The sequence below is a fragment of the Petaurus breviceps genome, unplaced genomic scaffold (assembly GCF_028583685.1).
Source record: "Petaurus breviceps papuanus isolate PSGF00001 unplaced genomic scaffold, PetGlider_PUasm1.0 218, whole genome shotgun sequence".
Lineage (NCBI taxonomy): Eukaryota > Metazoa > Chordata > Mammalia > Diprotodontia > Petauridae > Petaurus > Petaurus breviceps.
In genome coordinates this window covers 468,403-483,409 of record NW_027185872.1, presented here as the reverse complement: position 1 = coordinate 483,409, position 15,007 = coordinate 468,403, and the positions used below count along the sequence as shown (strand labels likewise).

The window sequence follows — 15,007 nt, the reverse complement described above, 5'->3', positions numbered from 1 at the left end:
ATAAGAAGAAGAAGAATCAGCATTGGGGACTCTGTGATTGTAATAACTAAGTTAAGCACTAAAGAATAAATATGAGACCTTCTTTATACAGTAAAAGAGTGTGGGTACAGAACGCTGCCTATGCCTTTATAATTTGTTGATGTGTAGTGGTTAGCTTTTCTAAACAATTTTTTAAAATTTTCTTCTTTATTATAAAAGATGATCTTTTATAAGATAGGTGGAGAAGGTAAGGCTATACTGGAAAATGAAGATGATCTAAAAACAAAGCAATCTTTAAAAAGGAAATTTGGTCTTCCCATTGTGTTTGCGCTGTCATAGGTCCTCAAAGGTAAGCAGCAATGATAAGGCAGTATCTTTCTTCCACACAAATTTTAAGCAGAAATAGATTTTTCAGTCATCAAGAATGTGATAAGTAGATCTGGAACCTGGGACTACTGAATTTTGGAGACAAATCTGTTCATCCCCATCTATCATATCTTCGAAAATGATAGTAATGATAATAGCTAACACTCATATAAGCATTTTAAGTCCTTCTCTTTTCCCGTCTTTTCCTCTAGGTATCATTTTCTCTGCCCACTCGCCAAAGCCAAGACGTCACCAACTAAACGAGGGCCGCCGCATCCTGACTTGATTGGGTCAAATCATCTTCTGGTTGTCCACTATGAGCTCCCCAGCACAGCCAGGTCTGTCATTTTTGACCCACTAAAAGCATTTGTTGGAAATGCATTACTTTGTTACCGATGTGCTTTGTTCTCCAAACCAGATACTTTGTCAGAAGGATTTTTCTAGGATTATCTGAGTATCGATAAGACTATCAGATTCAGTGTCTCATCTTCCATTTCTCCATTTCGTTTACTCTCTGGCAGTGACTTTTATTTGCATGAGTCCTTGGCTTTATAGGTAACTTTCTTAGCTTTATGAAGTGATGGATTTTTTTTTATTTAGTTGGCATCAAGTTCACAGATTTCATTATTCTAGAAGCCCATTTCTTTCTCTATCTTAATAACTGCCAGAGATGGGCACCTGAGGCATGCAGCAGTATCTTTCTGACCTCTGTTGACCACAGAGGAAAGTTGATGTTTCTTTCCACCCTTCTCTTCTGCCAGTCTGGCTTCCCATCTCCATGATTCATGAGCCTTTCAACATTTTCTTCCTTTGAAATCAGAGTTTGGTGGGGAGGGGGAAGTGTGGGGTCATTTGTAATGTCGGGCTCCCACCCATCCTTCTAGGAACAGGGTGTTGGTTTGGGTACACATCCATCCAGGCCAAGTGTGGCAGAGGGAGATGGGGGTAGGGGAGGCAGCCTGCAGGTCAGGCTCAGCCTGGTAATTGCAGTTATTTCTTCAGGCTTTTCACTTGGGTCATTATGGGTTTATTTCACTATGTGTTTAATCTTTCAGTATATTTATAGCTTCCTGTTATTACAAAACTAATTAGCACTCTCAAGGACAAAGTCCTATTATACTCAGGGTTGCAAATGGGGGTAAACATTTTGGCAAGATCTTCCATCATCATGGCCCTCCATTCAGATTGGTTGTCCCATTTTCAGCCCCCCCCCATTTCTTCCCAATTCTTATGTTAAAACAGAAATTACCATAAATTCTTTGCAAATCTTTGGTACTCAGCTCAGATTAAGGATCATCAGCATACCTGAAATATTTCAGATTGAGCAGGGCAACAGCTTCCCTTACTCCTTGGGTATCCATCATTTGATGGGTATCTAGGCACCGTGGCTCCTCCCCATCAACAGCAGTGCTGCAGTCAATCAACATGCATTTATTAAGTACTTATTATATGCTAGGAACTGTGCTCAGTGTTGGGTAAACAAAGAAATGCAATAAAATATGGTGCCAGTTTAGAGCTTGACCTTTTAATATTATTTAGAGAAAGGCATCTAGGGTTTAGAAACATCATTTAAAATAGTAAATATACTTTTTTTATCCTGTTTCTCCTCTGCCCCCAATTCTTTTAAAGAGTCTTTGTGTCCTTGTTCCCTTATTCAAGCCTTGGTTTGAACTGGGGGAGGAGAAGGGGAAGTAGGGTGGTGTGTTTGCAATAAGAGTAACTTGGGGGGGGGATACCTGATACAGAAGCAGAATGAAGTTCAGAATGAAGGATGGAGAAGAAAAACTCAAGAAGTTTTCTGAAAGGTCACTGGTAACTGAGCAAGACTGAGGTGTCTAGGAGAGGCTGGCTTAGGGACTGGTGTTAAAATGACCGGAGGAGGAGGTTAGGCAAGAGAACTTGGCAATAGCAGTGACAATGATGAATCAGTGCTGATACAATTCACAGAACAAGAGAATTAATAAATGGCGTGTCCACGTCTCCATATCAATTGCTTCGGTTTATCAGTGAACGCCTCTGTCCACTTTGACCTGCTCTTCCTCTTCACTTTCTTTTGCTTTTCCTTTTCTTTTTTTCTCCAAACATCACACACACATATCTACACACATGCATATACACACATACGTGTGTATGTATGTGTATATGTTGTTGTTTTTGTCATTGTCCTTAGTTCTCTAAGGGGATGAAAATGACATCACTATGCTAGAGTCCAGCTTCAGTGTGTCCAACTGTGACTGATCAGACCAAAAAGAACCCAGAATGCTCTCCCACAGGTCAGGTACAAGTAGTCTATGTGAACATTTGAACTGGATTCTCTAAGTTTGCACATCCTGCATTCCCTCTGAGCTGTTCAAATACTGCTTTGCTCATAGAGCACAGCACATTCTCGCTGGAGTCTTCCTTAATAGGCTGGTCCTTCACCTGGAAGATAGTCATCTACCTGAGAGCCAGTGTGACTTCAGAAAGGGCCGAGGACCGGTAGATATGGTGTTTGCTGCCTGACAACTCCAGGAGAAATGCCAAGAGCAGGACAGGGGTCTGTCCCCAACCTTTGGAGATCTGACCAAGGCCTTTGAGACTGTCAGTCATGAGGGCTTGTGGGAAATTATGCCGAAATTTGGTTGCTAGGAGAAGTTCATCAGCAATGTACTTCAATTTCATGGCAGCATGCTTGCCTGGGTTCTAGATGATGGACAATGGTCTTGTGCCTTTCCAGTCACCAGTGGAGTGCACCAAGGCTGTGTGCTTGCACCCATGCTTTTTAGCAAGACATTTTCAGTCACATTGTCAAATGTTTTCAATGAGGATAAACCCGACATCAAGGGCAGCTACTGCACTGATGGGAAATTCCTCAACTTGAAAAGGCTACACACCAAGACCGAAGTGGAGGGAGTTTTGGTGCAGGATTTTCTGTTTGTAGATGATTGTGCACTCAGTGCAGCCTCTGAAGCTGAGATGCAGCAAAGTATGGACCAATTCTCTCCTGCTTGTGCTAATTTTGCTCTAACAATTAATACCAAGAACACACAGGAATATATGTATATTATCTGTTTTATACATATACATATATATTTGTATATATAGATCTACATACACATATATGTATGTGTGTATATATATATATATTTTTTACATTGTCTGTATTTTTCACTATATTCTTCTCCCCATACCCACTCAGGGAGCTATCCTTTAAAATAAACTTTGAAGAAAGGAAGAAAAGATTCTGCTGAAGCAAACAACATATCAAAGAAACCTTTTTTTCATTATCTGACTTCTCTGCTTCTTTACTTCTATTAAAACTTCATTTTTTAATAAATAGGAATCTATTTCCTCTCCCTCCTCTCTCCTACATCATTGGGACGAAAAAAACTCAAATTCTTGTTAACAAATATGGATAGTGAAGCAAAATAAATATCTTTATTGTCTGTGTACAGAAATATATATGCCTCATTTCATACCCTACTCCACTCTCTCTGATGGGAATTGGAGAGAATGTTCGATCATCCATCTTTTAAGATCATGAATGGTCATGTCGTCCATCATGGTACTTATAGATATGCAAGTTGTTTCTCTAATTTGGAGTGCTGTTATTCTGTGACTTGTTCTTGTGATTCTGCTAATTTCACTCATTAATTTATAAAAATCCTAAAATTGTTCATTTTTATCACATTGATACTCTAAATTATTCTCCTATTTACACTCACTTTACTCTGCATCAATTCATATTAATCATTCCATGTCCTTTTGTTTTGCTTTTTGAAAACCCAAATTTACTTAATCATACTGCTTCCTGATGGAATTCATAACATACAGGCCTCAAAATTGTTCCTTTTTATAATATTGATATTATAGCAGAAATCACTTTTCTGGTTTTGATCACTTTACTCTGTAAGAAATGAGGAGATAACTGACTTCAGAAAGATATGACAAGACTTAGATGGACTGATCCATGTTTTTCTCTCTTGTTTTAAATGATTGAAGCTGGCAGGTCTCTCAGAGACCATTCAGACCAAGGTCCTGATTTTACAGATAAGAAGTTGAGGCTCATGGGGGTGGCTAGGTGGCGCAGTGAGTAAAGTGCTGGCCCTGGAGTCAGGAGGACCTGAGTTCGGTTCTGGCCTCAGACACTTAACACCCACACATACAAAAAAACTAGCTGTGTAACCTTGGGCAAGTTACTTAACCCCAACTGCCCTCCAAAAGGCAAAAAAAAAGGAGTTGAGGCCCAGTGAAGTTTGACTAGCTAAAGTCATACAAATAATCCATGGGGAAAAATGCTGGCATTGGTCCATATTCTGGGTTGGGGGTGGGAATAAAAATAATACTCATGTAAACCTGTATTTTGCTAAAATAATATTAAGTATCTGTGATAATAAATTATGTTCGATGTGTACATAAACCCAAAGACCAATTATTCCTTCTTTCATCCTTACTAGATGCTGCCTTAAGAGCAACCTTGATGCTTAGGTATTCAGAATAATTTGCTTTTTCTCTCTCACTGCTTCCGAATTTTACTTTTCCAAGTGAATAAGTTATGGCAATGAGTCTCTACCCATCTGGAACTCTTGAAATTGAGTCATTTTGTTAGTTTAGGATGGGATTAAGGTATGAGCCCCTTCTATCAAACCTGGGGTAAGAAATATCTTCATATAAAATGGAGTGAGCAATTGATAACACCATCTGAAAAGCCCAGGGATATGATGGACCCCAACATTCAGGAATGGTTCTAGGAAGAGGTAAAGAAGCCAGAAACAGGACAATTCTCTCTCATAAGAGATAACCAATCTACAACAAAGGAATCTGACATCTCTACCCCTGGAAGAAATAAGAGCCAAATATGTCCTCTGTTTCTGTTCATTTTTTTTATTCTTCCCAAAGTTTGGTTTTTGAGGCCACTTTTTGTTCTTGCTTACAGCTTAGCTTTGAGATGGCTTTTTTGTGTCTAATTTAGAAAGACCTGAGTTCAATTCCCACCCCACACTAGTTGTATGACTCTGAGTAAGTCACTTAACTTTTATCTGCCCCATTCTTCACATCTGTAGAATGGGGATAATAATAGCACCCACCTTCCAGGGTTATGAGAAATCAAGTGAGATAATATTTGAAAAGCATTTTGTAAAGATTAAAGCACCATATAAATGCTGGTTGTTAATGTTCTACTAATTCTACATACATTTTTACTATCTTTTTAATCACTTATATTTCCTACTATATTCCTACTTTCTCCTAGTCCTAGGGAAAAATCTCATATAACAGAATAAAAAAGGGAAAATGATCAAAACTAAGCTGCATATTTTAAAAATCTGATATTATATGTAATGTTCTACCCTTCAAAGATTTGGGGGTTGGAGATTGGGAGTTCTTATCTCTTCTTGGAAGTCAAATTTGGTCTTTATATTTTTACCACATTCAGTTTCAATGTGTAAATGTGTACTGTTGAGTTCCTTATGTTTCTTGTCTTCCTGGTTCTCGTTATTTCACCTTTTCTTAGTTCAGTTACCTTCTCATGCTTCTCTGGATTCATCCTATCTTTTGTTACACACAGCAGGCGCCTTCCAGTATTGTCCACTTGTCATGCCCTGTGTAGCCGTTAGGCAGCGGAAGCCGCCCCACTGCTTAAAAAAAGACATGTGTCCCGAGAGAGATTTTGCATCCCGATGGATACTCAAAGGTTATACTTAGCTTATGAGACCCAAAGTCTGATTTCAAGCCCCCGAAGGTGGTAAAGGTCAGTGTGACCAAAATATGAACAACTAGAAAAATAGGCAGGAAGACACAATTGCATGCTTCCCTGCAGGTAAAGATCCTACTATGGGATTAGGAAGCCTTGATGGTGGAAAAAATTTTGAATCACATTTAGAGATAAAATGGTTTTTATAATTGCTTTAAGTCTTATTTGGGTCAGCATCTTTAGATATTTTTTCCTGTACCCATTGTGGTGTCTCTTATTACTGGAAATAACTCCTATAAATGTAGTTGGCAGGTACTTCTATAAACAGCTGTAGCTAGGGAGGGACAAATAAAGCTTTGTCCCATTGATTCTCGGGGGGAGGAGAGGGGATTGAAGATATGAAATAGCTCCTTCCTGGGGCACTTCCCCTACCCATCATGCCCCTAATGTGGGGTACTAGACCACCATATATCAGTGGAGCCGACCCCAATCATTTTCCTCAGGAGCAGAAATTACTTCTTTCTTATCTGTCCACGTACACTGATAAGTCTATATTACAGCATAATTTTTTTCTACAGAACAGTAGAGAATGGTACTATTGAAAATGATTCCATTTCTGTCGATTTGAAAAACAATTTATAACTGAAATCCTTGGATATAAGAGCTAAGAATACCACAGAGTTTCAAACAATAACCCCAATTCTTCACAGAAGTGCTATGGATAGGCAGTGGTCAATGTTCTGGGTTGCTGAGATTCCCAGGTGCTGTGGAACTGAGGGTGGGATTTCTTTCTTTAGAAGTTAACCAGCGTCCCCTTCTTAGGTGGTCACTAGACTCGTTGGCAGGAAGGAACTACAGATGGGGAACAGGCAAGAGGGGCGTGCCTGTGTTTCATCAAACAGCCCTCCTGGGGCCCTGGCTGGGTAGCTGCTGTTTGCAGACTTTGTGTAACGAGTATTTCCTGACACTGCATGATGCAACCCCCAGGCCTCCCATGTGCGAATGTGGACCGACAATAACACCAGCCCCCATTAGATGGAAGGCAAACTCTATGGGTCTGTAGGGACCAGCCTCTGTCTAAATGAGTGGCTGATTCTAACACCACAGGCAGGGCTCGATCCCGCTAGGGACCGTTGGGTTGAGGTGGGTTGTTTGTTTTGCTTGTTATAAACTGCTGGATAATTAAGGAAATGTTTACATCCTCTTCTCACTTAGTCCATGTGGTGAGAGCTCATTGCCCTCCTTTCTCCTTCTCCCAGCCTTGCCAAAAGAAGGGAAAAGAAAAAAAAAAAGCCTTCGCCCTCAGAGGGTCTAAGGACATCCTCTTCCGTGACCTTCGAGGAAGGTCAAGCTGGAGGGGACTCAAGGGCACTCAGATCCAAGGCCTTCATTCTGCAGAGAAGGAAATGGAGGCCAAATGGGCTGAGTGATTTCTCCAAGTTCACATGGGAAACTTGGAAAAGCGTCCATTCCTCAGCTCCTTTTTCAAGCAGTTGCCTAGACTTCACATGGAGACTTCTCTGAGGGGAACGCTCTGACCACCAAAGGAAGCTTGCTGCATCACACTGCTGGAAAGCTCTATTTGTTAGGAAGTTCTTCTTGAGATCAAATCTGATTGCAGCCTCTGAGGCAGATCTGCCATATTCCAGTCTCTACGACAGTCACGGACTGGAAAGTTTTATGTGGCTGGTGAGGGAGAACTACATACACCGTGCCCCCAAGGACCCTAACTGACCCATATAGGTACATGAAGTCACTCATTTGTGTCCTGATCAGGTGGCTGTGGGCTGCCGAGGAAGCACAGTAGGGTCACCCATTCTGCACAGGAGGGCAGTGGTTCTGGGACCCACCGACAGAGGCCTGCTGTTTGTGCCATTTCAGCTGCCTCTGGGGTGTACAGGATGAAGCAGGGCTGTTACCGGAGAACCACGCATGGCTCTTCTGGTGCCTGTTGTCTGTCAGGGTCCGGAGGCTTGAGAGGCTTAGGGTTCCTGCCAGAGGTAGTGTTACATAAGAGCTGGAGTGTTGGCTGCTGAGTTCAGAAGAGCCAGGTTCAGGTGGCACCTCTGATGATTCGTGTTAGACCCTGAAAAATCCATCTGATCTCTCTGAGCCTCAAGCTTCCCGCTCTGTAAAAGGAAGACAGCAGTGTTTGCTGTGCCTCCCTCATTGGGTTGTTGGAGGCTCCAAAGAGACGTCTGCCAGGCACTTAGCGAGCTTGAAAATGCTCCGCCACGGACATGATGGTGAGTGTTTGTACCTCAGCGGCGATCTTGATATTCCCCATAGTTTGGCATCTTCCTGGCTATTTTTGACCAACCTGAGAAAATTTGCCTCGGTCATCTCCATTTTTACATACACAAATGGGGAATCAGCTGTGTTTGGGTACAGGAAAAAATCAAGGCTAAACTTCAAAGAATTAACATCACTGGGAAGAGCCGGGAATTGAGCTTTGGAGTAGGAAGACGAGGGTTCAAGTCTGTCCTCTTAGTAACTTAGTTACTGTGTCCGCAGGCCAGTTAATGTAAGCCCTTTGAGCCTCAATTTTCTTTTCTGTAAAATGGGCAGAATAACGCACTTTGGGAACAGTAACATATGTGATCGGTTGCTGACATTTATAAAGCACCTTTTGGGCTTGCAAAGCATGTTACATTAATAGTTAACAGCTAGCATTTACTTATCACTCAAAAGTTTGCAAGGATTTTCCGTGACAACCTTGGTAGGTAGAGGCTATTGTTTTCCCCGTTTTACAGGGTTTAGCAACACACCCATAGCTATATAGCCAGTAAGTGACTGAGGTAGGATTGGAACTCAGATCTTCAAGATTCAAAGTTACCACTGTAAGCTGCCATTTCTCATATGGTCTCCATAAGAACCTACTGTCATTCTTGTTTACAGGTGAGGAAGCTTAGAGTCAGAGATGGATTTGAATCCAGATCCTCTGGCTCCAAATTGACTACATATCTTTCATATGCTTAATTACAACTGAATATGTATGTACATATAGTATACACATATGTGTACACTCTATAGCTCTATCTGTGTATACAGATATGCACACAGAGACTGATGGGAGGTCAGATTGGCCCTTAATTTTGCAGGACGGCTCCTTCCAAGACTATGCATTTGCCGGTGTGGTACTCCCTCCACTGATCCAGATTCTAGCCCTTCCGGTGACTTGGTGTAATGAGAATGCAAATTTGGAAGATCTTCCCTGCCCCTAGGCTAAAGTGCACCTGAAGCCTGGGGTGGGAGGCTTGTTTTTCAGTAGATACTTTTTGATTGGCCAGTGGGTCCAAAAGGTTGTTACATTCTCTGAGCCAGGAGAAGGCTATATAAGCCCTGATGTGTAGCTTTGTTTTGGGGGCTCACTGTGAGAAGTGTTCTGTGATTTGATTTGTATTCTGAAAAGCCGTTGTCCAGAGCTCCCCCCCCCCCCCTTTGAAAAACCCAGATGTTTACTGGATATGGATGTAATGGTTGGACAGTTTGGAAATCTGTCTACTTGATCTGTTTCTGTCTTGATAATTCTGCCTGTAAACTTTGAAGTTCGGGGTGCTGACCATTTCCCCTGAACAAGGTAAACGATATATGTCTGACTGATTAAAGTAAGCTTGTTAACCCATTTTGAGTTGCTTTCCTTTATCAAAGCAGATCCAAGAACCTGTGGTGGCAGAGACCCTGAGGACGCTTGGGGTGCTTGCTACTACACTTGGTCAAAAAGCTTACTTCCCCGGAGTGAGCTAGTGATGGGCTTCTTAGAACTTGGTCAGACTCAGTCCTCAGGACACAGACACACTGACCATCACCAGACTGACACTTAAGGCCTTCTCAGGACTGACTTCTTCTTCAAACTCCATCTATGCCTACTCAAGAATTCAGACTCACACTCCTCCCCTGATGAGTTGTGGGAACAGCCTGTTCCTGGAATCTTAGGTTTGACTTTCTTTAGCCCCCGAGTCTCATCCTGAAAAGAGGTTCTTTTCTTGGCTTTCTAATAACTCTTGAGTGTTTTCACCGTCATAATCTGGCATAAAACCTGATCACACAGTCCCTTGATGATATATGTGCTTTGCCAGATTTCTCCTGGGTGGCTTCTGAGGTCCTGCCTAAATCTAAAATTCTGGTGTCTGTCAGGTCATCAAAAGAGGGGACAAAAAGCCATATACTGTCTGGGACACATCCCCTTCTGTCTCAGTAAAACTGCTTCACGGTTTGATCCCTTCTACCCTTTGTGGGATTTCTAACCTCCTCTTTCTTCCTTTCCTTCTTCTAACCCAGGGAGGGGTCTGGGGAGAGGAGATTATGATAATAGGAAGATTGCCAGGCGGGGATGTAAAGCCTCCCACTTCTAAAAGCCCACTCAACCTCTGAGTGTCGTTATAAATAGTGTCTGATATCCGTGTTTATTTCATAATGAATGTTTCCAGCACAAAAAGAACCAAATAGACATTCTTACCACAAAAGGCCCTGACAGCAGAACAAAACAATAGTTTAATCCTTTGTCATTTTCAATCGTTGCTAATCTCGAACATGGAAGTGACACACCATTCGTTCTCCCATGGCCCTATTCTCATGGCTGCAGCACAGCTTCTTATCACTTTCCAAGGGTTCCTAAATGCTGAAGTTAAGAAAGCAAGCTGCGTCTGTAGTCAGAGGACCTGGGTTCAAAAGCTGCCACTGCCTTTGTGATATTATAGTCTTTAGTTTCCTTTTCTTGAGAAAGGTTATCAATGCAACAAGCATTTATTAAGCGCTTACTGTAGGCCAGGCACTGTGCCGAATGCTGGGAATACCAGCAGATAGAAAGGTAGTCCTTCCCCTCAAGGACCTTCCACTCTAATGAGAGAAGGCCACTCAGAAAAGGGGATTGAAAAGCAGAAGGAGGGGTGAGAAGAAGGTGCCTATGTGGAAGCTTGTAGAGCAAGACCAGACAGCAGAACCCAGAAAGAAATAAAGACATGACTGGTCTAGGTACTTGCCTTAAAACAGAGGTAATGGGACAAATCAGCCAGTTAGAGGAAGGGGGCCAGAGATAGTTCTTCTAGGAAGCAACATCATCATTATAAATAAATCTTAGCTTTCTATTGGTTCCTAAGTTCATTTCTACCTTGATGATGATATATTCATTTTTTTTTCTTGAAAAAAATCTCTCAGGGCAGCTAGGTGGCACAGTAAATAGAACATCAGCCCTGGAGTCAGGAAAACCTGAGTTCAAATCTAGCCTCAGACACTTGACACTTAATTAGCTGTGTGACCTTGGGCAAGTCACTTAACCCCACTTGCCTTGCCTTCCCCCTCCAAAAAACAAGCAAACCAATCTTTCAGAATGTATCTGTTAAGTGCCAAGAACTATGTGCTGTCTACTAGAATGCAGCCAAAACAAAAAAAAAAACTTTATCAGACAATGGGCATTAACTACAAAGTACACATCTCACAATGCTTTTGTTTAACAGAGCTTGAAAAACATAATTCGTTCCTTGTATTTTGAGAAATGCAAATAATTTGGTCTTGATAATAATCTTTTTATTATAAGACATGAGGGAAAATGCTTTCATGTTTTCAAAATTTATGAAATAGAGTAATTCCTCCCTAAAAGTTTAATTTTTATATTCAATGACTGTTGAATCCCAACTATCATTTTCCAATAGCAAAGCTTTTCTTACTTCTTAATCATGTGAGCTTATTAACTAAAAATGTATCTCATCTTCACAATCAAAGTTCTTACCTCATCTGGTTATCTTGCATCTCCTCCTCTCCAAGGAGTAAGAAATGAGGATTTCTCCAGGGACACTTCAGACATTTTACTGTCAAATGGGTCCATGTAGGAGATAACACTGTGTTGCTTTGGGGATATATCCTGCAGTTATTTATCTGGGTACATATTGGCTTCCTCTAATAGATTGTAAACTTCTTGAGGGCAGGGATTGATTTACTCTTTGTATTTAAATTACCAGTGCAGAGCACTGAACAGGAGCTTAATGAATGTTTGTTGATTGATAGGTTGATATTGTACTGATTTCACTAAGCCCTGGAATGATTTGGCACCTTCTCAATTAAATCCAAATTCATTCCAAACATTAACTTAGGCATGAAGGAAAAACTAAGTCTTGAGAGATAAACATTCTCAAATTTACCTTTTGCAGCTGGATGGACAGTCCATTGAGTTAGTTCATGGGTCCATAGGTTGAGGGCCAGCACTGCAAATGGGACAATGAACAGGAAGAATGGAAAAGAAGAAAGAGAAAGGGTTGTGGAATCGGGACTCAGTGACCCCAAAATTCTCTCTGGGGGGAGAGGGGAGGAAGGAAACAAATATTATTTTCAACATTCACTTTTGTAAGAGTTCTAATTTTTTTCTCCTTCTCTCTCTTCTCCCTCCCCAGCATGCAGTCTGATATAGGCGATAAATATACAATCATGTTAAACATATTTCCACATTTGTCACATTGTGAAAGAAGGATCAGAACAAAAGGGGAAAACCATGAGAAAGGGAAAAAAGAGAAAACAGTCTGCTTCCATCCGCATTCAGATTCTGTAGTCCTTTCTCTGTATGTGGACGGCATTTTCCATTGGGAGTCTTTTGGAGCTGTCTTAGACCCTTGCATTGCTGAGAAGAGTTGGTCATCACACGACGTTGCCCTGGTCCTGCCCACTTCACTCAGAATCAGTTCATGTGAGTCTTTCTAGGAACAAACATTCATTAAACACTTACTATGTGCCAGACATTGAGTTTGACATTGATTCCACATAATTTCTTTCCTTTTATTTGTCCTTTTTCTACCTGACTTGCGCCTGGGATTGAGGGATCCCAAATGTAGAGCATGGGAACCTCTGAGGGCATGTGATTCATCCTCTCATTTCACAAATGAAGACACTGAAGTATTAGAGGTTAGGTGACTTGTCCAAGGTCATACAGGTAGTAAGTGACAGAGTCAGGTCTCAAAGCCAGGACCTCCAGCTACAAATCCATTGCACTATACTGTACAGCCTACAGGTTGGAGAAGCCTGCATGATTTGTAGCTAGAAAGCCCTAAGTATACAGGTTTTATAGACATCCAGAACTTCAGAGGTGATCTAGGCCAGTTTCCATCTTCCCCCCGTCCCACTGTACAGATGAAGACACTGACACCTGGGACAAGGAAGAGATGAGACTGATTATGGCAAATGACTTACCCAAGGTCACACAGCTAGCAAGTATCTGAGGCAGGAATTGAACCCAGGCCTTCCTGTCTTTTAACTTTAGTTGACAAGCACCTGGAAGTCGCTGTAGGTTTCTAAGTGGAACAGTGATGTGACCAAAGCAATGTAGGAGGTGGTGGGAAGTTTGTATTGGAGCACAAGTTGTTGGGAAGACCCTTGAGAAGGTTATTGGTGCTGTTCAAGCTTGGGTAAGGAGGATCTGTGCTAAGGGTGTGCCATTGGGAACCCGGAAGAGGGCCTGAATGGGAGAGACAGGAGGGAGGTGGAGTCAGTAAGTAGAACCTGTGGGTGGTTAGTACTTGGTCTGGTGGTGGGGAGAAGCCCAAGATTACCCCAGCTGCCCCCAGCCCTGAATCAGAACAGGGGACTGTCTCTGAGAAATCAAAGCCTGGTCCTCATGTTACCTTGGGGTATTCTTGCTCTCAATGGCCTTTATTGTTCCTTTCTTTGGGTTATGATAATTTACAAAAGATCTGTCTCCTCTCATTGCCTTTTGTCACAAATCCAAGGTTACACAACATCCCTTTTCCCCAGATGTGAATCCAGTGCATTACTGGGTCCCTTACCCTTTGTGCAAGGGCAGTTAGGTCAGAGTGTGTCTTCAGCTCAATCTAAGTGTCTTTATTAAACACCTGTGTGTGTGTCAAACAATGGGCCAAGATCCTGGGAATACAGAGTCAAACATGAAAGGTAAGAATGACACTAATAACATGGACCTAACACTAGCTGGGTGCATGCTCTGTGCTAAGTGCTGTGCAATTATTGCCTCATTTGACCCTCACAAGTGATGCAAGTGCTATTGTTATCTCAGTTTTACAGATGAGGAAACTGCCAAACTGGGCCTAAGTGACTTGCCCAAGGTCACAAAGGTAGTAAGTGTCTGAGGCTAGATTTGAACTCAAGTCTTCCCAACTCCAGGTCTGATGCTCTGTCTGCTGCCAAGTCCCTTCCCTCAAGAAGGTTACCTCCTTTTGTGGAAAACAAAAGGGAACCAGATGTAAACACACCACAAATCCATATAAGTATATTAAGTAAATACAAGGCACTTTCAGGGCTGGGCACTAGCAGCTGGTGCTCAGCAGGCAGGTGGTGGTCAGCTCCCAAAAGGGCTCAAGTACCATGGGAGGTATTTGAATGGAGCTCTGGCTCCATCGGTGCTTACTCCTTTCTTGTCCCTTAGGGACTTTGCAGGTCTTAGTAGGACAATCTCTCTCTGCAGAGGGAAACACTGCACCTGCACCCACATGGATGCACGGTAAATGTAAGCTGATTTAGGAGCCCCAGAAGTGGGTATGGCATCATTAGTGAAAGTCTCATGGAGAAGGTGGCCTGAGAGCTGACCTAGGAGGTTAGTGGAGTCTGAGCAGTAGAGGTGGGGAGGGAGACGGGCCAGGCCTGGGAACTGTCTGATCTTGGCTGGAGGGGACCAGACGAGGTCTTGAGGCTCTCCTGACTTGCACTAGCATGGTGTTTTAAGGTTGGCCTTTACATTCACAATCTCACTGGAGCCTGGACTCTGTGAGGAGTCCTACAGAGTAGGTACGTCTTAAGGGGCTTGTTCCCTCTGTTCTACAGATGAGAAAACTAGAATGACTCACCAAAGGGCTGTCAGGAAATAGCCTGGGCAGGATCTGAACCCAGGCCTTCCCAGCCCCAAGTCCAGCACTGAGACTTCTACACCATCCTGCCTCTTGGGATGAGTGGTGGGTTGGGTAGTTCTTGCCCCCATTTCCTGAGGTTCGTGTGTGTGTGTGAACGCTCTGGGCATCATGTGGATGTATGGGGAGA

General features: G+C 42.4%; 1 protein-coding gene across 8 annotated transcripts in view; it reads left to right on the top strand.

Annotated features, from left to right (window-relative positions):
- HDAC9 (histone deacetylase 9) overlaps positions 1-15,007 on the top strand; it is a 534,753-nt gene that overhangs the window by 80,274 nt on the left and 439,472 nt on the right. For all 8 annotated transcript variants that reach the window (XM_069094422.1, XM_069094416.1, XM_069094421.1 and 5 more), the window contains exon 2: positions 558-683. In XM_069094422.1, the coding sequence (XP_068950523.1) occupies positions 662-683 (22 nt within the window). In that variant the 5' untranslated portion in view covers positions 558-661. The remainder of the gene's footprint in view (positions 1-557; positions 684-15,007) is intronic.